This window comes from Salmo salar, chromosome 19 (genome assembly GCF_965601325.2).
Source record: "Salmo salar chromosome 19, fSalSal1, whole genome shotgun sequence".
Lineage (NCBI taxonomy): Eukaryota > Metazoa > Chordata > Actinopteri > Salmoniformes > Salmonidae > Salmo > Salmo salar.
The window spans coordinates 3,503,081-3,530,638 of NC_138309.1; the positions used below are offsets into that span (position 1 = coordinate 3,503,081).

The following is a 27,558-nucleotide window of genomic DNA, read 5'->3' on the forward strand; positions in this document are numbered from 1 at the left end:
GTATATTAACTACAGAGTCAGAGTATTTATCCAAAGACCAATGCAGTGTGATCATTGTAAAGCATTTGGTCGTGTTTCAAGTGTTTGCAGAAGGGAGAAGTCGAGATGTCCAAGTTGTGGAAAAGATCAAATCATGTGTTATAAAAGTGATGAAAATGTGACATGTTGCAATTGTGGTGGGAACCATGAAGCTACGTCTTTCAAATGCCCCACAAGGATGAAAGAGAACGAGGAGTCCAAAGCCAGGGCTGTCCAGAGCATTTCATATGCAGCAACTGTTAAAAGGGTTGAGGGTTTGAATCGTGCACCTGAAAAGCCCATGGTGGTGAACAGGCCTTCACTGCAGGCTGCAGGGGTTGCCTTTAACCAGCAGGATCCTGATATTTTAAAGGTTAAGAAGGTGGATTTTGTGGTCTTTATAGCTATGGGGATTAATGGCACTGCCAAGGTGGAGAGAAGGTCCAGGAAGATAGAAATCACTGTGGATGCGGCGGAGCGGTTCCTGGGGCTGAAAGATTCCTCGGTGAAGGAGTTACATGGAATATTGTCACAAGGAGTACCACTCTCTCAAGTCCTAGAGCCTGAGAAAGAAGATATGAAGATTTGAAAGAATGAATAAGTTGGAGTTCTGTTTTGTTAATGTACTATTTTTATTTGGGTGGATTAAGTTGGTTTCGCTATTACGTATGAATTTTCTTTCTATCTTTTTTTGGTTTCAACCAGTCCATTTGGTGGCGGCAACACACCTTTTTGGGTTGTAGTCCTCCATAAAACCCACAGAAGAAAAAAAAGAATATCCCGTGATGCATTTGTCCTCATTGAGTTTAACCTGAATCTGAGTTAACGGTAGTTGAAGATTGAAGACATATCCGAGCCGACTATTCTTTCTCTGTTCGACTCAGGAATCTACGTGTGAAAGAAATGACATCATGAGACAATGTTGCTGTCTATGTAGGAGTCAATCAAGAACAACAACAAAGCGGTGGGGATAAAATCTTGTGTCACTTCTTTTCTTTTTAAACATAGCTAGCTACCGACGACGCCGGTAGCCCAACTTAATTTCACGGTATGTAGCTAACTTAGATACGCGATGGTCCTTATGTTTTTATCTATATTTCTTGGCAAATATACATCGTTATGTATGTATATTTGGCTTTTTATTGACATCTCTTTAAGACGTCAATACTGGGGGTTCTCAAGCTGATTTGGAGACGTAAACATTGGGCATTGAGTTTTAGGAATAATTAAAGTAATGTTGTTTTTGTGCACTACTGTAGTTAACGTAGCTAGATGGACACAGCAAGGAAGCCAATGATCAAGCCACAGCTTTTGACACACACGGTAATGTTCTCATGAGTACGAGTATTACTGGGCGTTCCGTTTTTCTAGTTCTTTCAGGAAGTGAACCGGTGTCATTTTTGCCCTGTGGCTACATATCTTGCCGTCAACAAAAACCTCAGCAGACCGTCTGATTAATGTCTAGGCCAGTACTCTGAAGTGTCCACTCACTGATAGGCTACTTCAGTTCAAACCGAAAATGCAGATGTAAGATTATTTTTAATGTCAATGAATGTCACAGCCCTTTAGTCTGTGTTTGCTTACTTTAAATACAGTGCGTTCAGAAAGTGTTCAGACCCATTAACTTTTACCACATTTTTGTACATTACAGCCTTATTCTAAAAAAAATATTGTTTTCCCTCAATCTACAGTACCCCATAATGACAAAGCAAAAACAGGTTTAGAGTTTTGTAAATGTATAAAATAAAAAAACATTTACATAAGTATTCAGACCCTGAGCTCAGGTGGATCCTGTTTCCATTGAACATCCTTGAGATGTTTCTACAACTTGATTGGAGTCCACCAGTGGTAAATTCAAATTGATTGGACATGATTTGGAAAGGCACACCTGTCTATCTAAGGCCCCACAGTTGACAGTGCATGTCAGAGCAAAAACCAAGCCATGTCGAAGGAATTGTTCATAGTGCTCCGAGACAGGATTGTGTCGAGGAACAGATCTGAGGAAGCGTACCAAAAAAAGATTATGCAGCATTGAAGGTCCCTTAGAACACATTAGCCTCCACCACCACCGAGACTCTTCGTAGAGTTGGCCGCCCAGCCAAACTAAGCAATCCGGGGAGAAGGGCCTTGGTCAGGGGGTGACCAAGATCTCGATGGTCACTCTGACAGAGGTCCAGAGTTCCTCTGTGGAGATGGGAGAACCTTCCAGAAGGACAACCATATCTGCAGCACTCCACCAATCAGGCCTTTATGGTAGAGTAGCCAGACGGAAGCCACTTCTCAGTAAAATGCACATGACAGCCCACTTGGAGTTTGCCAAAAGGCACCTAAAAGACTGACCATGAGAAACAAGATTCTCTGGTCTGATAAAACCAAGATTGAACTCTTTGGCCTGAATGCTAATCGTCACATCTGGAGGAAACCAGGCACTGCTCATCACCTGGCCAATACCAGCCCTACGGTGAAGCGTGGTGGGGCAGCATCATGCTGTGGGGATTTTTTTCAGGGACTGAGGCTAGTCAGGATTGAGGGAAAGCTGACTAGAGAAAAGTACAGAGAGATCCTTGATGAAAACCCGCTCCAGAGCGCTCAGGACCTCAGACTGGATCAAAGGTTCACCTTCCAACAGGACAACGACCCTAAGCACACAGCCAAGAAACTCCAGGAGTGGCTTTGGGACAAGTCTCATTGTCCTTAAGTGGCCCAGCCATAGCCTTTACTTGAACCCGATCTAATATCTCTGGAAAGACCTGAAAATAGCTATGCAGCGACACTCCCCATCCAACCTGACAGAGCTTGAAAGGATCTGAAGAGAAGAATGGGAGAAATTCCCCAAATACAGGTGTGCCAAGCTTGTAGTGCCATACCCAAGAAGACTCGAGGCTGCAATCACTGCCAAAGGTGCTTCAACAAAGTACTGAGTAAAGGGTCTAAATATTTATGTAAATGTGATATTGCATTTGTATTTTATTTAGCAAAAAACGTCTAAACCGGTTTTTGCTTAAATTGTGTGGTGTTGTGTGTAGATTTAGGGGGGGAAATGATTTAATCAATTTTAGAATAAGGCTGTAACATAACAAAATGTGGAAAAAGTCAAGGGGTCTGAACACTTTCTGAAAGCACTGTATGTCAAGTGTCACCTACATTGAGAAGAAAGGGGGCTGGGAATTGCAGAACTGACTGACAATGTATTTTTCAGTGAGTTATTCTTGGTTCAGGTTGTTTTTGCCAGTATAACCACAGGGGATATCTTTTGTGTATGTCACAGCATGTCATGTGAGAGTAACACATCCCTGGAGGCACGATGCTAGCCACACAGACCCCAGATACGGGGCCAGAGGCGGAAGACGTCAAGCAGGTAGGCTCAACCTCTTACTGTAAATGGCCTGCCTAATCTAAATAACCACTTCCACTTAACACTGAAAAGTTGATCAGTTATCTCTTACAGATGGGGCCTACTTTGTTAGTGTTTGAGTGACACATGGATGCATTGCGCATTGATTCAGAGTTTTCACTTTGAAATGTATGCCAAACAAAACCTGTTGATTTTCGAAGTTTAACAAAGCATACGACTCTATGCACATGGACATCTTTGAAGAATTTACACAGAACGTTTTATAAATACACATTTACCGGAAGAACTGCATATGCTTAGTTTGGTAACAGAATTATAGTAAAATCTCCCTCGGTTCATTTTTTTTTTTTTTTTTTTTATTCGACCACATTTTCCAGAAACTCTGTCAAATATCTGCTCTGAATCAAGATTCAAAGATATCTGCAGAAAGAATGGGGTGTCAGCTATGACACGACACCTTGAGCTTGAAAAAAATACATATATTTTGGTTATTGAACTACAGTAGGTGAAGTGGATTTACATTCGGTAACGGAATTCTGGTAACATAATTACATCACAGGTCCTTGATCTGTGCTATACAGAAATGCATAATTATGGCTATATCATTCTCTTCATGGTCATGTAACCCTGAATAGGCACACAAAGGGAAAAATATGCAGTAGACCTGCCCTTCTGCAAAGTTGGGTATTATTATACACACTGGCTATTATTGTCATGAGCTCCGCCCCCAAACGAACACATTTTATTAGTCCGGACCAAATCTGAAATAGCCTAAATTTCACACGTTTGGACAGCACGGTAGAGTACATTACAGTACATTATACTGTGCGCTACTGTAATGTGTACTATACTCTACTGTACAGACTTGCAGTGTTTCCTCTTGCAAAATGTCTAACAGTGGGGGGAGGGGGTGAAGGACTGAGAAGCTCAGTTCTGGTGACTTTTAAAAGGACTAAACGTTCTGGTGACTTTTTTTAAAAGGACATTCTACTCCAAAATGAGTATATAGCCTGTGCATGGTCCAAATTATACTAAACAAAAATAATCGCAACATGCCACAATTTCAAAGATTTTACTGAGTTACAGTTCATATAAGGAAATCAGTCAATTGAAATCAATTCAATAGACACTAATCTATGGATTTCACATGACTTGGCAATACAGATATGCATCTGTTGATCACAGATGCTTTAAAAAAAAAGGTAGGGACGTGGATCAGAAGACCAGTTGGTGTCTGGTGTGTCCATCATTTGCCTCATGCAGCCTGACACATCTTCGTATAGAGTTGATCAGGCTTTTGATTGTGGCCTGTGGAATGTTAGCCCGTTTAGGGCAGTGGCGGTCATGAAATTTTGTTAGCCGGTGATTGTCAAGCAAATAACTGCCGGTCTCACGGTAAGTGACCGTTAACAAACACATTTAGCTACTCCTGAGCTGTGTTCGAATACCCATACTAACTTACTATATACTTTTAGATCATTTTAGTATACTGTAAACGAAGGGTATCCTTTCAGTTGAGCTTACTAGCGCTTTGCCTATCTACTGGAAGTTGATGCTGTTGCTATGCAACCTCTTGCTAGCTTGTTAGCATACCAAATGACTAGCTAGACATTTTACGATTTTGGGTGTGTTCGTAAATTCAATCTAGAGTGCACTCTGAGCATTCTTAAATCCAGAGCATTTCGCTCTCGGAGTGTTCAGAGGGCACACACTGGATGCTCTTGCTGAGGTTTAGGGTTGTCCGAGCGTTCTGACCTCACAACGGCAGTCAAGCACCTAAGCTAACGTTGGCTAGCTTACTAGTTCCAGACACAAATGGGAGCACACCTCACTCTGACCATTTTACTCGCCCTAGCAGAGCTGTTTTCATGTTATCCAGAGCGTTGGTAACTGTGCTGCTGGCAACAAATTAATTACGCTTTTACTGCCAACGTTTATTGACATCGGCCATATTCAACCATTGAGCGTTCCTTAATTCATCAGTTATTTTGCGCTCTGGCACACTCAGATGAGAGTACTCTGAAATCAGAGTAGATAGCCAGAATTAACAATGTCCATTGAGAATACACCACTATACCACTTTGCTAACAATGACGTGAATTATCAAGTCAATAAACATTGTAGTTAGTTAGATGGCATATCAACTCAGCAAAAAAAGGAACGTCCCTTTTTCAGGACCCTGTCTTTCAAAGATAATTAGTAAAAATCCAAGTAACTTCACAGATCTTCATTGTATAGGGTTTAAACACTGTTTCCCATGCTCGTTCAATGAACCATAAACAATTAATGAACATGCACCTGTGGAACGGTCGTTAAGACACCAACAGCTTACAGATAGTAGGCAATTAAGGTCACAGTCATGAAAACTTAGGACACTAAAGAGGCCTTTCTACTGACTCTGGAAAAACACCAAAATAAAGATGCCCAGGGTCCCTGCTCATCTGTGTGCATGTGCCTTAGGCATGGTTCAAGGAGGCATGAGGACTGCAGATGTGGCCAGGGCAATAAATTGCAATGACTGTACTGTGAGATGCCGACGACAGCGCTACAGGGAGACAGGAAGGACAGCTGGTCGTCCTCACAGTGGCAGACCACGTGTAACAACACCTGCACAGGATCGGTACATCTGAACATCACACCTGCGGGACAGGTACAGGATGGCAACAACTGCCCGAGTTACACCAGGAATGCACAATCCCTCCATCAGTGCTGAGAGAGGCTGGACTGAGGGCTTGTAGGCCTGTTGTCTGGTGAGGACCTGCCTTACATCACCGGCAACAACGTCACCTATGGGCACAAACCCACGGTCACTGGACCAGAAAGGACTGGCAAAAAGTGCTCTTCATTGACAAGCCGCGGTTTTGTCTCACCAGGGGTGATGGTCGGATTCGCGTTTATCGTCGAAGGAATGAGCGTTACACCGAGGCCTGTACTCTGGAGCGGGATCGTTTTGGGGGTGGCGTGTCCGTCATGGTCTAGGGCGGTGTGTCACAGCAGCATCTAAACTAAGCTTGTCATTGCAGGCTACCTCAACGCTGTGCGTTACAGGGAAGACATGCTCCTCCCTCATGTGGTACCCTTCCTGCAGGCTCATCCTGACATGACCCCCCCCCCCCAGCATGACAATGCCACCAGCCATACTGCTTTTTCTATGCATGATTTCCTGCAAGACAGGAATGTCAGTGTTGTGCAATGGCCAGCGAAGAACCCGGATGTCAATCCCATTGAGCACGTCTGGGACCTGTCGGATTGTGAGGGCTAGGGCCATTCCCCCCCAGAAATGTCCGGGAACTTGCAGGTGCCTTGGTGGAAGAGGTGGGGTAACATCTCACAGCAAGAACTGGTAAATCTGGTGCAGTCCATGAGGAGGAGATGCACTGCAGTACTTAATGCAGCTGGTGGCCACACCAGATACTGACTGCTACTTTTGATTTTGACCCCCCTTTGTTCAGGGACACATTATTCCATTTCTGTTAGTCACATGTCTGTGGAACTTGTTCAGTTTGTCTCAGTTGTTGAATCATGTTATTTTCATGCAAATATTTACACATTTGCTGAAAATTAACACAGTTGACAGTGTGAGGATGTTTATTTTTTTGCTGAGTTTTGTTAATATACTGCCTGGCAAGTTCAATGGATTAGTAGCCAACTAACGTTAGGTAGCTAGCTAACATACTGGTACATACTGCTGTAATGATATGCAGTTCGTAAGGAGAGAAAACAAATTGTCATCCAACATAGCGTACCGTAATTTCCGGACTATAAGCCGCAACTTTTTTCCCACGCTTTGAACCTCGCGGCTTAAACAATGACGCGGCTAATATAAGGATTTTTTTCCGCTTTCAATTTTTTTTTCTTAAAAAAAAACACATTCTGTGACGTGCTCAGTTTTTTGGCGGCATGAAGCTTTCATTAGACCAATGAAATTGCCGAACGGGTTAAGGTCAAACAACTTTTTTTGTTTACTGTTTAGATTAAATTGAGCGCGCTCAAACTTCCCATCATTCTGATTACGGTAGTCATTTTGTCACCCTTATCATGGCAAAGACACGGAGAAATGCATATGATGCAGCTTTCAAGTTGAAGGCGATTGATCTGGCAGCGGGGGATTTGCCTCCGGATGAAAGTGACGAGAGCGACAATGAAAACGATCCAATATCTGATGAAGCAATTCTGAGGCTATTCAACTCCGACACCGAAGGAGATGATTTCAGTGGTTTCAGTGCACAGGAGGAGGAGGAAGATGGTGACCAATTATTTATTTTTTTGTTACAAGCCGTGTTTCGTTAAAGCCTGTGTAAAGTTCATTTGTTTCAATGTACCGGTAGCCACCTGCGACTTATATTTACATTACATTTAAGTCATTTAGCAGACGCTCTTATCCAGAGCGACTTACAAAATGGTGCATTCACCTTATGATATCCAGTGGAACAACCACTTTACAATAGTGCATCTAAATCTTTTGGGGGGGGGGGGGGTTAGAAGGATTACTTTATCCTATCCTAGGTATTCCTTAAAGAGGTGGGGTTTCAGGTGTCTCCGGAAGGTGGTGATTGACTCCGCTGTCCTGGCGTCGTGAGGGAGCTTGTTCCACCATTGGGGTGCCAGAGCAGCGAACAGTTTTGACTGGGCTGAGCGGGAACTGTGCTTCCTCAGAGGTATGGGGGCCAGCAGGCCAGTGGTGGATGAACGCAGTGCCCTTGTTTGGGTGTAGGGCCTGATCAGAGCCTGAAGGTATGGAGGTGCCGTTCCCTTCACAGCTCCGTAGGCAATCACCATGGTCTTGTAGCGGATGCGAGCTTCAACTGGAAGCCAGTGGAGAGAGCGGAGGAGCGGGGTGACGTGAGAGAACTTGGGAAGGTTGAACACCAGACGGGCTGCGGCGTTCTGGATGAGTTGTAGGGGTTTAATGGCACAGGCAGGGAGCCCAGCCAACAGCGAGTTGCAGTAATCCAGACGGGAGATGACAAGTGCCTGGATTAGGACCTGCGCCGCTTCCTGTGTGAGGCAGGGTCGTACTCTGCGAATGTTGTAGAGCATGAACCTACAGGATCGGGTCACCGCCTTGATGTTAGTGGAGAACGACAGGGTGTTGTCCAGGATCACGCCAAGGTTCTTAGCACTCTGGGAGGAGGACACAAGGGAGTTGTCAACCGTGATGGCGAGATCATGGAACGGGCAGTCCTTCCCCGGGAGGAAGAGCAGCTCCGTCTTGCCGAGGTTCAGCTTGAGCTGGTGATCCGTCATCCACACTGATATGTCTGACAGACATGCAGAGATGCGATTCGCCGCCTGGTTATCAGAAGGGGGAAAGGAGAAGATTAATTGTGTGTCGTCTGCATAGCAATGATAGGAGAGACCATGTGAGGATATGACAGAGCCAAGTGACTTGGTGTATAGCGAGAATAGGAGAGGGCCTAGAACAGAGCCCTGGGGGACACCAGTGGTGAGAGCGCATGGTGCGGAGACAGATTCTCGCCACGCCACCTGGTAGGAGCGACCTGTCAGGTAGGACGCAATCCAAGCGTGGGCCGCGCCGGAGATGCCCAACTCGGAGAGTTGTAGACATGTTATTGTTATTGTTATAGACATGTGCGGCTCATTTATGTTCAAAATAATATTTTTTTTTTAATTCAGTGGGTGCGGCTTATATTCAGGTGCGCTCAATAGTCCGGAAATTACGGTAACTCATTTGAAAAGTAATAACTATATTACATTGCTCAACGTTTTCATAATTTGTCATATATAGTTAAAGCAATGAATTTGTATCCGCTCTCGTTAGACTTCAGCTGCATATTTTCTTGAAATCTGAAAATGTTTTTAAACCCTGCCCATTTTCTGAACAATTGTATTATGGGCCCTAAAAAGCACGGAAAGTGTCCACTGCTTATATACTTTAGATTTCGGTGAATTTAGTACGACATCCGGGAACTTTTGACATACTAACTATATCATACTATGACCAATAAGCATACTCCATTTACGTCGCAAATAGTGCGGTTATGAGTTTTCGAACACAGCTCTGGCTTCCACGTGTAGTCTACAAGCCACTGATGCAGACCTTTGGAACATCTACAAGTCTAATAAATCCATGTAATATAGCCTACACCTTCACAATACATCCATTATTTATTTTAGACAGGTCTAAAGAAACATGATATGAAGAAAATGTACAGTACCAGTCAAGTTTGGACACCCCTACTCATTCCAGGTTTAAATTTGTTGTTGTATTTTCTACATTGTATAATGATAGTGAAGACGACCTATGCAATAACACACATGGAATCATGTAGTAACCAAAAAAGTGTTAAACAAATCAAATATTTTATATTTGAGATTCAAAGTAGCCACCCTTTACCCTTTGCCTTGATGACAGCAGAATAAAACATGTGCTTGTGCCACCAACTGAAAAAGTTGATGGCACCAGTGCCACCAGTGGAAAAAGTTAGTGTAGGCAGACATTTAGGAGCACCATACGGACATTTAGGAGCACAATGAAAATATTTGAGGTAACAAGCAGTTTTCTTTAATATTACAATCGTGATTAATTAATCTGAGCTCAGTGTATTTTCCATGGCACTCAGAGGCTGTGGTACAGTAAAGTAATCATTGCAACAATTATCAGCTGGGTGAATTATTTGTATTTTTTTTCCTAGGCGCAGGTCGCACAACAAAATAATTAGGCGCATGTGAGTAAAATGGTCGCACCTGTATGTTAAAGGAAAACATTGTTATAGTCCCAAAATGTTTGCATGTCACCAATCAAGTTTTCAAGATGTATAACTTTAGAAATACAGCCGGTATGAAGCATTTTGCATCATATATGATGCTGCATTTATTATTCAAGGCCCACAAACTATATTTCTCCCTACCACCTTTATTGCACAACTTTTTGACCCAAGGCCGACGGCCGATCCTTGTCATCGTGACAAAATGTTTGATCTGATTGATGCCATAATGGAAGCAATGTAATGTCCCACTGCCTTTCACCTTTTTGATTCTTTATGCAGAGGTTTTCACCAAGTTATGTAATGTACCTATGACTACATTGATTTCAACATTAATAGGCCTACATTTCAGGTTGTCTTTTAAAATGAGAATGATTGTAGTTGCCTTAGTGAAAGGGAAGCTGAAAGGAAGTAAACAGAGTAATATATATATATATATATATATATATATATATATATATATATATATATATATATATATATATATATATATATATATATATATACATTTTGATTTAACCCATCTCGCCATTTTTTTTTAGTGGATCAAAGAGAAGTTGGCGTCGTCACTCAAGGCTCTGCAGAAGCGCTATGTGATGACCGATGCCATGGTAACCAGCGAGGATGGTGACGCCAACCTGCTGTGCTCTTCTCTGGAGGCCGTCTTTATCCACGGCATCAAGAGCAAATATGTCCGCTCCAAGGCCGGAGGACATGGCAGGAAAGGGGGTTCCCGGGGACCCCTCCCCCAACCTGTGTTCTGGAGCCTTCTCAAGACGGTCACTCACCGGTGGGTGGAAGCCTGAAGCTGTACACTAAGAATTACACTTCCCCCTACAGATAACCCTACAGACCCCTCTAGTGCAGTGTCTCTACCCTCAATCACTTTAGTGAGATGGCATTTGAGTATGAAAGTCTTTCTGTAGGTGCGATCAGTCTGTCTGTCTGACAGTTGCTGTAAGCATGACAAGTTGAAGTTGAGATAATGGGATGTTTATATCCTCTGTTGCAATATGTGCATATAACAAATCACATTTACACAGGGTGTCATTGTGTCCTTAGTCATAAATTCATTGATCTGATTTAAGGCCTTAATGAGTCTAAACTGAATTTAAGAAAGGTTTTCAACGGTCTTAAAACATGTGATGGACATGGCTACAGTTTTTCCGTTATATTGTGCCGCTGCTTAATTGTTACAACCACGGCAAAAAAATACAAAAATGTAACATCAAGTAATTATTGATAATAATTAATTACCTTGGCTCCTTGCTGCACTCGCGTAACAGGTGGTCTGCCTGCCACGCAGTCTCCTCGTGGAGTGCAATGTAATCGGCCATAATCGCCGTCCAAAAATGCTGATTACCGGTTGTTATGAAAGTACCGATTTCGAGTTATGCCGATTAATCTGTCGACCTCTAATTTCTATGGGCTTAATATGCAGACCTGAACTTTGTTGCCTGCCTTTCCGTTTTGGGACAACAACTTCCATTGTTAGGGCGGAGACATGAGCCTCTCGTCGTTATATACAGCTCTCTGGTATCGACCACTTGCAAATTGGGGGGGGAAAAGTTGGTGGGTGCATAGTGCACTGGTCGGATGCTGGCTTCCCCGAAAGTAAATTGATGTTTTGCCAAAACTACTGCCTAAACAAAAATTATTCAAGACTTCACCAGAGAGCATGAGTTAGCCACAGAGGATCATTAGCTAAAAAAAAAACAAAAAAAAAACGTCTGTAGGTTGTTTAAATCACAAATGCTTATGCCTATTTGGGAAGCCTGCAATTTCAGCAGTGTGTGGCAATAAGCCTAGCTTATTTATTGAGTTGTGGTTGTCAGTTAAAAGCATCTGAAATATGTTTTAAGATAATGCATCTTGAGTATAATTTGAAATTGTTGACACAAGAAGGGGAAGGTTGTCCGGCTAAGATATGGCGGTTCTCTAGAATGCGCTCAGTTGTCTCCCGCTAACTCTTGCACATTAGTTTCATTTTGTGAATTGTTTGCCCTTTGTTTATTTTTATAAATTCCACATTTACGTATGTCACCATTTAAGCCTAGTAAATGTACTGTTTATCTCTGTCATTTGGTTACATTAATTTCTGTTAATGCATGTATTAGTCATTTCCTATTCTCGGAGTGGAAGCGTAGTTTGCAGAGTTCACAACCTGCTACACTTGGCTTTAATATAACACCCTAAAAAAATGCTTTATACACATAGGTCCCGTGATTGGACGGGCTGTTGCCAGAGGAGAGAGCACGGTAGCCTATACAATTTGAAAGACAACACTATATTTCCGACCCCGACATTGCCCTCCTCTTACCGAAGCAATTTTGCTTCCATCGCTGATTAGGCTACACAATGTTCCTGCAAGTGTTTTTGTTCTAAAACCATTATTTGGTTAATGTGCATTAACCTGCTTTCTGCAATGAAATTGCAGTGCCTTCCGAAAGTATTCACACCCCTTGACTTTTTCCTCATTGTGTTGTGTTACATCCTGAATTTAAAATGGATTACATTTAGACTTTTGGTCACTGGCCTACACATAATACCCCATAATGTTAAAGTGGAATTATGTTTTTTGAAAGTTTTACAAATTAATTAAAAATGAAAAGCTGAAATGTCTTGAGACTAAGTATTCAACTCCTTTGTTATGGCAAGACTAGGCGTAAAAATGTGCTTAATAAGTTGCATGGACTCACTCTGTTTGCAATAATAGTGTTTAATATGATTTTTTTTTAATGACTTCATCTCTGTACCCCACACATACAATTATCTCTAAGGCCACTTAGTCAAGCAGTGAATTTCAAACACAGATTCAACCACAGACCGGGGAAGTTTTCCAGTGCCTCGCAAAGGGGACACCTATTGGTAGATGGGTAAAAAATGGAAAAAGCAGACATTGAATATCCCTTTGAGCATGGTGAAGTTATTAATTACACTTTAGATGGTGTATCAATACACCCAGTCACTACAAAGATACAGGCGTCCTTCCTAACTCAGTTGTTGGAGAGGAAGTATACTAAACAAAAATATAAACGCAACAATTAATGGTTTTACTAAGTTAAATAAATTCATTATCAGACCCCAGTCTATAGATTTCACATGATTGGGCAGGGGCGCAGCCATGGGTTAGCCTGGGAGGGCATAGGCATACCCACCGACCCCCACTTCAGCTACACTGATTTTGAAGTGGATTTAACAGGTGACATCAATAAGGGATCATAGCTTTCATCTGGTCAGTCCGTGTCATGGAATGAGCAGATGTTCTTAATGTTTTGTACACTGGTTGCTTACCAAGAAGAACGTGAATGTTCTTGAGTGGCCTAGTTACAGTTTTGATTTAAATCACCTTGAAAATCAATGGCAAGACTTGAAAATGACTGTAACAATTATCAACAACCAGCTTGACAGAGTTTTAAATAATAATGTGCAAATATTGTACAATCCAAGGGTGCGAAGCTCTTAGTCTTACCCAGAAAGACTCTCAGCTGTAAGAACACCTTTGGTAGCAATATCATGTAATTACTCCGGGTGTTTTAAATACTTATCGAAATATGTTTTGTTTTTTTGTTGCAAATGTTAGAATACTCTGTCAAATTGTGTAGATCGTTGACAAAAAATGACAATTCAATCCGTTTTAATCCCACTTTGTAACAAAGCAAAGTGCATGAGCAGCATCTCAAAGTAATTGCGGGAAGACGCCATTTTAAAACTACTGTTCTTAAAAAAGAGGCGAGTCTCAGCTTGATGTGAGTATAACAATTATTTCTCAACTGTCAATATAGATGAAATAACACTAACAGAGTACCACTATTGAAGTATGTGATTGAGACGATGCGCCAATGGAGTGCAGTGTGCCATTTGCGGTGAATAAATCAAGTAGCTTATACAGTAACGTTATAGGTCTAATGGAACATTTTTGTAGGACATTAAATGTACTGTTGGATCAATTGCATGGCTATCTAGCAACAATATCATATTTAGAGTTAGCAATCTGTGTTTTGAGTTCCCACTTCCTCAGGTGGTAAATTACATAGCCTAAGCCAATATGCACAAAAGACATGCAGACAAATTCATCTTTCAAAATATATTTGATTATTCTGAGTCCTATTTTGATGTGTTGCACATCAAAATATCCATCATGCATTTCCTGAACATGTTAGATGAAATAGTTCTTCATCTGTTACTTGGCCACTGGGGAAAAAGTCAGTCTAGAGCCCTTCTGCTTAGCTACCTAGCTTGGAAGTATAGCCATTTGATACCTGACTCACTGAATGAGGGAATCATTTATTCAACTTGTTATAGCATGATACCTTCAGGAGAGCTACTGGGTGTGTAGACCTTTTTTTCCCCAGCCCCACTTGAAAACACCAGATTGTAAAAATCCACTTCTCAACAGGACCTTGTTATGCTGACACAGGTGTGTTTGAGCAGTGCTGGATCAAAATCCTGCACACCCTAGCTCTCCAGATGTTAGGGTTTTATACAGTAACAGTGCTATATATATTTAACTTTAAGGCATTTGTTCAGTGTTATTGTATTGAGTATTGTTATAGCCGATTATTGGTATCGAAGCCAACTTGCTGAACACTTACAGTAGTTTGTGATCTAGCTAATGATTAGTCCATTGGGGTAGCCTAATCACCCGTAATAACATATGCTAAATATGTGAATGCGACCAATAAACTGTAATTTGATGGGCAACCCCATGCCAGAGGTGGCATCACAGGTCCGGGAGTGTTGTGGCAAGGAAAGAAAATCTGACGCCTGAAGTTTTTCCTGATCTGGTAACCTAATAAGGTAAAACTCTGCCTTATAGGGTATGACATGATCTGATTTTAAAAAGGTTGAATATGGGCTATGATGAGACCTGAGTTTTTTTCTTTTCTTCTTCTACTCAGGTCACATGGTTTAAAAAAAATCTTCTGGCCTTGGAGGATGAGAACCCTGTCGAACTGCAGGAACCTTGTACTTGTTCATATTAATTCTATCTTAAAAAGAAGGACTAGGGCTTTCCTATGCACAGAGAATGCAACATGATTGGACAATAAAACTCATAGGGGAGAGCTTGCTTTATGCAGGTTTGCATTGTGTAGTCCTGCCCTATGCAACTGTAGGGCTAATTAAACATTAACTCACAGTCCGTCAGCTATTGTGTTTGATTCATTCCAGTTAATCATTTTGGATTGACAAAGTCTAGCTCGCCAAGTCATCCCAAATTTGATCCCATTATGTCAGGGCTGCAGAGTCTCTGGCCTCGTTCAAGGCTCAGCTAAAGACTGAGCTGTTCAGAAAAGCTTTCAAGGACCAATGTTAATTCTGTTCTCCTGTCCACCGGGTCTGACGACACCAGTATATGGCTTTGATTGTCTGCTTATCTGTGTTAGGATTGTTTTTATTATTCCATATTTTCTTCAGCGCCTTTAGGAGTGAGAAAGCGCTTTAATTACATGTATTATTATTCACATTTTCTCTAACAAATGGACTATAAATAGCGTACACAACGTTACCGTCTGTATCTTACGGCTGTGTTTACTCCTGCCACAGGGGCAGGGCGCATAGTAGGCTAGACTGCAGCTGCTGCTGTTGGTAGCCTACAGTTGATCAGACTGAAATATATTCTTGTTTCCATACAATACAGAATGTCAGATCACTAATGTTTAGGTGTGTGTATATATAGGCTGCTACATTTATGAGTTTTTGCTTGTGTCTGGAGTGATGTGTTATCACGCTTGCTAAATAAATACCGGAGGAAAGTGGAGAGCGCGCAATGAGCTTTGTGTGTTGTGCACGACCTGCGATTTCCGTGACTGACTGGTCAAGACACGCAAAATAGCCAGCAGTAGCTCTCGGATGTCAAGGACAGAGGGATTGTGCGCAAATTGACAACTCATTAGGCAAATCGGTAAAAAAAAAAAAAACAGCGCCTCCATTTTTTTCCTAACGCTTTGTGTCGATATATGTTATTAGGCTAAACGATATCAAGTGGTGTAGCGCTGGCACATCTGATTTGAAAAGTGCTGTTCAGCCACCTATGCTACAACATCCGTTAGGCTACAGGAGAATTTACATTGCTAAAATAGTACACCTTGATAATATGAGCCAGCCCTAAAAAATGTAATCTAATAATAATTCTTGCCTACATGGGCTCCTTTCTGGAGAGGAATATTATCAGGTGTGTGTGTGGCGCGCAGACCTCTATTGCATTCCAAGTGGCATTAAAAAGGTCTTAGTCTTTAAATGAAACTTCATGGACCCTGCATGTAGCCTGTTTTTAGTGGTTAAGCAGAATGACAATTAGTAAATGTTTAAGATCAGATGGTGTAGCTTGCAGTAGATGTGTATGTTTACTTTATACTGTACATAAAACGATTCTCTGTAATGTCTCCTCCTGGCCCCCTCAGTGACGTGATCACGGAGCTGGAGAAGCTGAGCTTTGTGGGTACGGACGTGGGTCGTTGCCGGGCCTGGCTGCGGCTGGCCCTCAACCACGGCCTGATGGAGTGCTACTTGGCCTCCCTGTTCCGTGAGGGCTCCAACCTGCAGGCCCACTACCAGCCCTCCGCCCTGCTCCTGGACCCTGAGGAGCGTGAAGTGCTGCTCAGTTATATCCAGGGCCTGGCCTCCCTGGTCTTCAACCTTTCGTACAAGTCAGCCGTGCTCAACGAGTGGACCACCACCCCACTGGCTCTGGCCGGCCTCTGCCCCACCACCCAGGCTGACGCTGTCGACCTTCCCAGTCTCACCAAACACAAGGATTCTTGGGATACGGTGTCACTGTCGTCCGGCGGGTCGGATACGGTTGAAGTGCAGCATGGGGGGGCAGGGGTGCTGGGGAGGGTGACTGGGGGGGTCTCAGGGGGTAGGACCCCTCTGAATTCTTCTAATTTGAGCCTGGACACCACAGGGTCATCTCAGCTCTCCTCCAGCCTAAGTTCAGACAGTCTGCTGCAGGGTCATGACCCCAAGAGCCCAGACAAGGAGCCCTGGCCATGTGACCTGGAGATCTCTGCCAGACTGGAGAACGATGTCAATGCCAAGAGGCCTCTTAAAGAGTAAGTCGTGAGTGTGGGTCAGTGTGCCTGTCCGAAGAATTGAGGCCCTTTGAATCACAGCCATGGTTAATCTCCAAACCATTAACAGACATTTAGCAGATGCTTTTATCCAAAAAAGCTGACGTAAGCAACATGCTTCAACTAACGATGTGTACAGAAATTAGTTAAATACTTAGGTAACATGTTGTCCCTCGTTTCATTTGGTGATTTCCGTTGACCTCTGACATTTCCTACTTTCTGTAACTGCAGTGATCTGGCAGACTTCAGGGAGAGTGCCAACTCCAGTCAGGACTCCATGCACGAGGATTCGTACGTTTCCACTCCGGGTGCAGACCACCTCTCAGAGAATACGGCCTTCAGCGGCTCTGACGGCGAGACCCAGGTGCCATTCACACCCCTCACTGGCTCCTCTAACCCTGCTTCAGTGGGGTCAGACCAGGAGGAGCCGTCCACTAAGACCCATGTCCCTTCCGAAGTGCACTCGCACACTGAAGTGCTCTCCAGTCACAGTGACTGTGTAGAGAAAACAGCGACAACTCCTCACCTGCCTGTCACAGAGACGCCACAGGAGAAAAAGACGGAAGATTCTGCTAAGAGCACCTCTGCGCCTTCAGCCCACACAAACCTATGCCTTACTACCAGTGTGCAAAGCAGGAGGGTGTCTACAGACTCATTCACAGTAAGTTCAATCGCTTGTTTTCTTTTTCTCTCTCTCGGTCTCCCTCTCATTCCCTTCATCAGACTCAGTCTGACTCACTCGTCATGTGGTTGACCTGACCTTAAGTTCTTTGAGTTCTCCTTGACCTTTGCAGTCATATTGTGCAAAGTTTTTGCGAAATTATAAAGCATCTGGATTTATATGGTTACAAGCTGAAACGATAATTCTATTTCAAGATTTGCTCAATTGGCCACCAATCATCACTAAGTAAAACCTGTCTTCCCTTTCTCAGCATTCCCACTCCTGGATCTCTGAGGATGACATCTATAAGCCACACCTTGAGGAACTGGTTGACCCCGATGAGTCTTTACTAGGGTCTGGCCCAGCTCGTGTGAATGGATTGACCTCTCCCCCTTCAGAGCCCGAGACTCCCCAGTCTCCCCCCAGCGTGGTTCACCGCAGGCAGATAGGTAAGCTCCCAAAACCAGGAGCACCACTTCTATCACTTCTTGAACACAACACCTTGTAATGTAGTCTGTTGTAACCAGTGCTCAACTACCACCATAAGAGTGGCCTTGGTCATGAGGTGACATGACAAAGTATTGTTCTTTGTATTCAACCAATGGTTTTGGTTTTTGTCACACTTTTTTAGTTTAAGAGAAGCAAGATGAAACAAATCATTTAGTTCAATGATGAGGAGTCATTGGAAAGTCCACAACTTCTATTATTGTGAAACAAATATCAAGGCTCAGGCCCTGACAGTATGAACTTTTTAATGCCTCTATCAGTAATGTACATGAATTCTGTCTTACCTTCTTGGTATGTGCTTCCTCATTTTTGCTTACAACTTCAGATAATTATAAATAGGTTATCTGGCTGGTACTTCCTCCTTATGATAGAGTATGTGTAGCCCTTTACACTCGTACCCATATACGGGTTGAAAATGACAGATTTGGACTCTGATTATGTACTTATTTTGTACATAGTGTTTCTGCCACCGTCTCTTATTGTTACTTTCATTTATTTTTTGTTTATTTATTAAATGTTTTCTTAACTGCATTGTTGGTTAAGGGCTTGTAAGTAAGCATTTCACGGTAAGGTCTACACCTGTTGTATTTGGCGCATGTAACAAATCAGATTTGATAAGTGCCTAAATTGGGCCGCAGTGGCTGTACAGGAACATGCTATACGCAATGTCAGCGCTCAGGTTCTCCACTTCAGATCTGCATGGCTTTTGACTGACAGCCGTTCTGAATTTGAGCACTGTACGTGACAAGAAGTTGCCCCATCCCTCCTGCTAATTGGGCAACTTTGGCAGATGTTTTGTTGTCTGAGGGAAATGCTGTAAACTATGAGGACTCAATGTATTTTTGATGTCATACAAGCCAGCCAAACACCTGTGAGTTCAAATGTGCGCTTCACATTTCCATATCATAAAACTCATGTGATATACAGTGTAAAGGTATAGAATGAGCCTATCTTTATCCTATTGTGAAGAAAATTGCTGCGGACTTACACATCTGAATGCAGATGCATTCTATGCTCACAAATTACGATCTGCTTCTTGGAATTGCATTGTGAAAGCCTAATGCTGTAAAATTGTATTTTAGAATCAGCAAGTCATGTTGGCAATAGAACAAGCTTTCAAATTCCCATATACTCCAAACTGTTCCCTTTTTTTGCTACTGTGGTTATGCATATGCTGTCAATATTTCTTCTGTAAGAAACATTTCAATTTAGCCCTATCCATATAGTATAGGGCTAAGGGTTACACTTATGTGTTGAATATCATTTTTGCACTGCGGTTTCATGTTACAATAAAACCTGTTATACTTGCGTGTCATTAGCAAAGTTTTATCTGGACAAAAATAAGGCCCGCTCACTTTAGAGATCCGCCCTTGACTTCACTCGCTCTTTCATTCCCTCCCTTTTCTCTTTCACTCTTCTTCTCTTTCATCCTCGACCTTCCTTTCACTCTTCCTCTCCTTCAGGCCTGTCCAACCCTTTCCGTGGGCTGCTGAAGCTGGGCCATCTGGAGCGGCGGGGCGCTGTGGGCATGTGGCGGGACTACTACTGCGAGCTCTCGCCCTTCGAGTTCCGCCTCTACCTGAACGCAGAGGAGCGCACCTGCTGTGACAACTGCTCCCTGCTGCGTTGCGAAGACGCCCGTGTCGCCTCGGCCGAGGGCCGCTTCGACCTGGCCTTCCCAGGGAAGAGGCTCCACCTGCGGGCAGCCAACCACGACGAGGCAGAGGACTGGGTGGACCGCATCACAGAGGCCGTCAGCAAGTGCCGCCCGTTGCACCGCCTTGACGACCATTCAGAGGTGCTGCAGCCCACTGATAGCTTTGTCATCCTGGAAGAGCCCCCAAAATCTTCCCCTTCGTCCCCCTCCGTACCCACCAGTCCCGAGCGAGGGGGTACTGCGGTTGAGCAGGAGCAACAGCCGCCACTTGAGCTAGACTGGACCCGTCCCACAGTCCCTGAGTCAGACGCCATTAAGGAGGCTGTGCTGTACCTATCCCAGGACGCAGAGGCTCGCAACTGGACTCCCCTGGTCTTCTCCCTCTCCTTGGAGACTCTCAACGGCTTCCGGGTACAGGATGGGCAAAAGGTGCTGTGCTGCTCCCACCCCATCGAGGGGATACGGGACGTGGTCCCAGACGTTTCTCTGGGGGGACCGGCCTTCTTTAGGGTCGTAACGGCCAGAGATACGCTCAAGCTGAGGGCCAAGAGCCCTGAGGAGGCGCGTGCCTGGAGGGGCCTCATCAGGGGAGCCCTGGACTCCTACCTGGAGAGTGGCGAGAACGGGGAGCCTAATAGCCCCGGGTTAGCCACTGGGGCAGGGGGGAACATCCACAGACTGGTGCAGCATAGACTGAAGGGGGATGGGGTGCTGCTGGCCCATCTATATACAGTGCCCACAGAGAAGGGGCTGGACCTTCAGGGCTTCAAGTGTGCAGGTAGCTCTAAAGCTCAACCTAATAACAGGCAACTCTTTTGTTAACATTAAGTTTCCCTTACCATGCCGTTACTGGGAGAGACCAAGTAAGTATTACCGCCTTCTCCGCAGGTTGTCCAAAGCCGGTGGGGGTCTCCCGGGGAAAAGCCAGACTGTGCGAGTTCTCAGGGAAGTACTATTGCGACGCTTGTCACCAGGGTGACGCCATCGCCATACCCTCCCGCATGGTGCATAACTGGGACATCACGCCTCGCGAGGTGAGTCTCTCACGGGTCTATGGACCACACACACACACACAGCTAACATTTGTGTCAAAGCACATCCTTGGTAAACGCTTATTTTTTAGGGTTTGTATAGTCATAAAAATCCAGTCACTGTTCCAGTTCATCCCAAAAGTGTTCAATGGGGTTGAGGTCAGGGCTCTGTGCAGGCTAGTCAAATTCTTCCACACTGATCTCGACAAACCATTTCTGTACGGACCTCGCTTTGTGCACGTTTCATGCTGAAACAGGAAAGCGCCTTCCCCAAACTGTTGCCACAAAGTTGGAAGCACAGAATCGGCTAGAATGTCATTGTATGCTGTAGCGTTAAGATTTCCCTACAATAGAACTAAGGGACCTAGCCTGAACCATGAAAAACAGCCCCAGACCATTATTCCTTCTCTACCAAACTTTACAGTTGGCACTATGCATTGGGGCAGGTAGCATTCTGGCATCCGGTAAACCCAGATTCGTCTGTCGGACTGTCAGATGGTGAAGCGTCGATTCATCACTCCAGAGAATGCGTTTCCACTGCTCCAGAGTCCAATGGCGGCGAGCTTTACAACACTTCAGCCGATGCTTGGCAATGCGCATTGTGATCTTAGGCTTTTGTGTGGCTGCTTGGCCATGGAAACCCATTTCATGAAGCTCCAGACTAACTGTTATTGTGCTGACGTTGCTACCAGAGGCAGTTTGGAACTCTGTAGTGAGTGTTGCAACCGAGAACAAACGATTTTTACACGCTTCAGCACTTGCGGTCCCGTTCTGTGAGCTTGTGTTGCCTACCACTTTGCGGCTGAGCTGTTGTTGCTCCTAGACATTTCCATTTTACAATAACAGCACTTACAGTTGACCGGGGCAGCTCTAGCAGGGCATACATTTGACAAACTGACTTGTTGGAAAGGTGGCATCCTATGACGGTGCCAAGTTGAAAGTCACAGATCTAAAGTAAGGCCAATCTACTGCCAATGTTTGTCAATGGAGATTGCATGGATGTGTGCTCGATTTTATACACCTGTCAGCAACGAGTATGGCTAAAATAGCCAAATCCACTAATTTGAAGGGGTGTCCACATACACAAAAGTATCTTATACCCTGTAGTTAACTGGTAAGCTATTATTATCTTGTAGTAATGTTTTCGTCATGTCATCATGTCCCAAAAAAACTTTCCACCCAACTCACGAATAAGGCCATACAAAGTTGATAAAAAAATGTTTACCATTCATTGAAACGATTGTTACGTTCGTTGCAACAAACAACAATCTTGTTGAATCGGGAAAATACTCAAAATATGTGAATAGTGAACATTAATTTTCGGAAAAATATTAATGTTGCCTTTCTTTTGGATTATGTGGTTTAAAACGTGTTTTGTAGATGCAGTACATTCGGAAAGTATTCAGACCCCTTGACGTTTTCCACATTTTGTTACATTACAGCCTTATTCTAAAATAGATTTTTTTTCCCCCCCTCATCAATCTACACACAGTAGCCCATAATTACAAAGCAAAAACATTATTTTTTATACATTTGCTATCACATTTACATCATTATTCAGACCCTTTACTCAGTATTTTGTTGAAACACCTTTGGCAGCGATTACAGCCATTAGTATGACGCTACCTGCTTGGCACACCTGTATTTGGGGAGTTTCTCCCATTCTTCTCTGCAGATCCTCTCAAGCTCTGTCAGGTTGGATGGGGAGCATCACTGCACAGCTATTTTCAGGTCTCTCCAGTCCGGGCTCCGGCTAAGCCACTCAAGGACATTCAGAGACTTGTCCCGAAGCCACTCCTGCGTTGTCTTGGCTGTGTGCTTAGGGTTGTTGTCCTGTTGGAATGTGAACCTTCGCCTGAGTCTGAGGTCCTGAGTCATCTGGAGCATGTTTTCATCAAGGATCTCTCTGTACTTTGCACTGTTCATGTTTCCTTTTGATCCTGACTAGTCTCCCAGTCCCTGCCACTGAAAAACATCCCCACAGACTAGTCTCCCAGTCACCACCATGCTTCACCATAGGGATGGTGCCAGGTTTCCTCCAGATGTGACGCTTGGCATTCAGGCCAAAGAGTTCAATCTTGGTTTCATCAGACCAGAGAATCTTGTTTCTAATGGTCTGAGAGACCTTTAGGTGCCTTTTGGCAAACTCCAAGCGGGCTGTCATGTGCGTTTTATTGAGTAGTGGTTTCCGTCTGACCACTCTACCATAAAGGCCTGATAGGTGGAGTGGTGCAGAGATGGTTGTTCTCCCATCTCCACAGAGGAGCTCTGTCAAAGTGACCATCGGGTTCTTGGTCACCTACCTGACCAAGGCCCTTTTCCCCCGATTACACATTTTGGCTGGGCGGCCAGCTCTAGGAAGTGTCTTGGTGGTTCCAAACTTCTTCCATTTAAGAATGATCGAGGCCACTGTGTTCTTGGGGACCTTCAATGCTGCAGACATTTTTTGGAACCCTTCCCCAGATCTGTGCCTCGACACAATCCTCTCTGAGCTCTAAGGACAATTCCTTTGACCTCGTGGATTGGTTTTTGCTCTGTGGGAGTGCAACTGTCAACTGTGGGACCTTTTGAGACAAGTGTGTGCCTTTCCAAATCATGTCCAATCAATTGAATTTACCACAGGTGGACTCCAATCAAGTAGTAGAAACATCTGAAGGATGATCATTGGAAACAGGATGCACCTGAGCTCAATTTCGAGTCTCATTTATAAAAAATACAAAAATATATTATTTCACCATGTAGGCTAGTTGAGAACAAGTTCTCATTTGCAACTGTGACCTGGCCAAGATGAAGCAAAGCAGTTCGACACATACAACAACACAGAGTTACACATGGAATAAACAAACATACAATCAATAATACAGTAGGAAAAGGGTACGGCTATAAGAACTGGCCGTCTAGCATGTTCGGAACAGAGAGTAAAGGGAGCAGGTTTCTGGGCACAGTAGCATAGATTCAAGGCATAATGTACAGACAAAGGTATGGTAGGAAGAGAGTATATTGGAGGTAAACCTAGGCATTGCGTAATGATGAGAGAGATATAGTCTCTAGAGACGTTTAAACCAGGTGATGTCATCGCATATATGGGAGGTGGAACAACATGGTTGGTTAAGGCATATTGTGCAGGTCTAGAGGCTCTACAGTGAAATAAGACAGTAATCACTAACCAGGACAGTAATGGACAAGGCATATTGATATTAGGGAGAGGCATGCGTAGCCAAGTGATCGTATGGGTCCAGTGAGTGGTTGGGCTGGCTGGGGACACGGCGATTCAGACAGTTAGCAGGCCACGGCTAGCAGTTAGCATGCCGGGGCTAGCAAGCTAGCATAAGGGCCTTAGAGGGACGTTGTGATGGGGGGAAAGTCTGTTTTTTCCTCCTCGTGCGTTGACGTCGATAGACCAGTCGTGGAATTAGTAGGGTTCAAAGTAGCAGAGGGGTCCAAGTCCAATTGGCAAAATGGGTATAGTGGTCCAAGAAACTGGCCGATGGATCAGCTAACAGTCCAATATGCTCTAGATAACTAGCAGGCCGCGGTTAGCAGAATGGGCCTTCAGGGGACGTTGCACCTGAGGGGCCTGTTGGGATCCTTGGGCAGATTATGTCAGTATTCCAGTCGTGAAGGATCAGCGGGGTTCCGTGCCCCGTACCGGCAGTAGAAGGGGTCCGGATATTGTAGCCGAGGAGTGGTTCAGGAGGAGCCCTAGCCGGGAGATGGGTCTAGCATGGACTAGCTCCAGGCTAGTTGGTGCTAGCTCCGGGACGGAAACGTTAGCCAGGAGTAGTCAACCCAGATTGCGGTTAGCTAGCTGCGATGATCCAGATGAAAAGGTTCAGAGTTTGCGGTAGGAATCTGGGGATATGGAGAGAAAAATAGGTCCGGTATGCTCTGGTTTGAAACGCGTTGTACGAACTGGCGAGAGCTTTCCGAGCTAAAGGTTAGCTGATGACCGCTAGCAGTGGTTAGCTGACTGATAGCTGTTAGCTAGCTACGCTAGCTAGCTAGCTTGCTTCAGTTGAGGTATTCCAGTTCGGAGGTAAATAGATACTTTAGAAAAAAACAGATCCACACCACATTGGGTGAGGTGGGTTGCAGGAGAGTATTTTGAAGTTGAGGTTTAGGAAAAATATTAAAAAGAATGCAAAGAAAAGGATGTCTGACTGCTACGCCATCTTAGATTGATATCAATAGCAAAGGGTCTGAATACTCATGTAAATAAGGTATTTCCGTTTTCACCCTGTCATTATGGGGTATTGTGTGTAGATTGAGGATTTTTTAAATGTATTTATTCCATTTTAGAATAAGGCTGTAACATAACAAAATGTGGAAAAAGTCAAGGGGTCTGAATACTTTCCGGATGCACTGCTTTTCCAGTTGATTTGGCCATCCAATGTATGGGACATTGCAACTCAATAGATGCTAGTCAAACTGCAAAGTAAACACTTCTAAGATAAATATGACTGAAGAAAATTTGTGGGCTTGTTTCTGCTGAATAAAATGATTTGTAGCCTACCATAGCCATATGATCATTAATATATTGAATGAGCAAATTATTTAAAGGCATAAAATGTATTTGGTTGTGTTGTTGCAATGTTTTACATCAAAGGGTGGTCAACCATCCTCCAGGAGAGCTGATGGTGGAGTGTGGGCTTTTATTCCTGTCCCCCACTTACAAACCACATTTGAGAAATGAGCTGTCTCTGTTTGATCAAAAGCCTGCACACCCAGTAGCTCTCCAACCTGAGGGTTGACCACGTGTTTTATACAGTTGCCTAACAGGTATTCCACTTTTGTCAGGGGGGTTAAGTGCCTTGCACAACGACAGGAGATGGTACATGGGATCAGAGTGTTGATACCACATTAGGCTTAATTTCTTTACACGTACATAGACACCGCCAATTGTTGGTCATGGAAATTTGTTGAAAGTCATGAAATTCCCTGTCAAAATGTATATGAACCCTGTTCTTATTTGCACACATCTATGGAAAAATAACTACTTTTGTAATTCTTCTTTTTGCTTTGACATTGAACTAATCCTGTTCTTCTTTGATCAATATTGTTTGTGTTTGTTGTTAAACTGCTCTCATGTGTCCTTTGCCCTGGTTGTGTACATGTAGGTCTCCAGACAGGCCCTCGAACTGCTGGCTCACGTTGAACATGAGCCCCTGCTCAACCTTCACCTTTTGAACCCTAACCTGTGGGAGCATGTTGAGGCCATGGCCCAGGCACACTGTCTCAGACAGAGGCTGCAGCTTGTAGGAAACTACCTGCTCACCTGCCGCAGTGGGCCATGCAAGAATATTCAGACCAGGTGCGCGTGTGTGTGAGCGACTTTTGTTTGGGTGTTCTTGTATTGCAGAACTGGGTCAAATGCAAGTTTATCAAAGTCAGCTGGAACATATTGATCCTGCATTCTGAGAAATCCAGTCATCCCTGGTCATTCTTTTATGTGATCTTGACTTGGGCCAAAAGGCAATACATTGATTATTTCCACATAAGCTTTTATTGACTTTGTATAACTATTGTGTTATTTTTCTCAAGACTGGGCCTAAGGACATATCTGTTAGAATCAAGCCATCTCTACAGTGTCATGGACTTACAACAGGTATCTACTATATACAGTCATTACTTAACTGTTAGTAATTTCACTTTTTAAATGAAATAATACACATTCTTAACCTGCAAGACCACACCACCAGAAACCAAGTAGATGTAGTTAATAAGCTTAAATTTGATATTTTTCCATGTGTGTTTAGATAGCGGAGGGAACATATGTGGCCTACTTGAATATGTTGATCCGGTTTGCCTCCAACCACGTTCAACAATGTGACCTTTGCACCCAGAGGGGCTACATCTGCCAGATCTGTCATGCCAGTGACATCATCTTCCCCTTCCAGTTCGACACCACTGCCAGGTAGGGCCCTGGTACCTTATCACTTCAATACATTGGGATGTGTTCACTCAGTGATCAGTTCACCCCGCTCTTTCTCTCTACACACTCACTCTCTCTGTCTCCCACTCAGGTGTAAAGAGTGTAAGGCAATGTTTCACGCAACCTGCAAGGCCCAGTCGTCGTCCTGTCCACGATGCCTGCGTCTTCAGAGGTACCTCGAGAGCGATCTGCAGGACTGCTCTGTTTGACACAGTGGCCTTCCTGTAGCTGCAGAGACCTATGAAATGACAAACAACAAGAGCAGACATTCATGTCCTGCTTCTAGTTTCTTTTTTCTACATTAACTAACCTCAAGTGCAATTAGGAAGTGTGACTGTATGTACCGACCACAGACCAAACATGACCAACCGAACTGGATAGTGTAAAATGCCAGGAGCTACACAACTTGCACTAATATAGAAAGGTTTCTGCTATTGAATTGACGTGATTGACAAGGTGAAGCCCACTGATATGTTCTTACCTCTCTGAACTCTCTCTACGTCTTGAGTGTCCAAGCCAAGGAATGAAATATGAAGGATGATGCAAAGAATCTACTTTATGCAACAAAAAATTAAAAAAATACATTGTTGTCATTG

General features: G+C 43.8%; 1 protein-coding gene across 2 annotated transcripts; it reads left to right on the forward strand.

Moving 5' to 3' along the window:
* Positions 1–792: 792 nt before the first annotated feature.
* LOC106578308 (pleckstrin homology domain-containing family M member 1) lies at positions 793–27,558 on the forward strand. Of its 2 annotated transcripts, none has more exons than XM_082965566.1 (12): positions 793–982; positions 3,287–3,376; positions 10,644–10,891; positions 16,506–17,156; positions 17,406–17,835; positions 18,107–18,284; positions 19,806–20,777; positions 20,888–21,033; positions 26,148–26,341; positions 26,572–26,635; positions 26,787–26,944; positions 27,054–27,558. In XM_082965566.1, exons 2-12 carry the CDS (start codon positions 3,323–3,325, stop codon positions 27,169–27,171), a joined length of 3,213 nt encoding a protein of 1,070 aa, XP_082821692.1. In that variant the 5' UTR covers positions 793–982; positions 3,287–3,322; the 3' UTR covers positions 27,172–27,558. The 2 variants fall into 2 exon arrangements, with proteins under 2 accessions (XP_082821692.1, XP_082821693.1); XM_082965567.1 differs by having other exon boundaries at positions 796–1,066.

What these genes read in the sequence shown, in the direction of transcription:
- LOC106578308 (XM_082965566.1), top strand. Translation starts at nt 3,323, where the DNA reads ATGCTAGCCACACAGACCCCAGATACGGGGCCAGAGGCGGAAGACGTC. An exon ending in GGTTCACCGCAGGCAGATAG is followed by an intron (nt 18,285 to 19,805) that starts GTAAGCTCCCAA and finishes CCTCTCCTTCAG; the next exon opens with GCCTGTCCAACCCTTTCCGT. An exon ending in GTGTCATGGACTTACAACAG is followed by an intron (nt 26,636 to 26,786) that starts GTATCTACTATA and finishes ATGTGTGTTTAG; the next exon opens with ATAGCGGAGGGAACATATGT.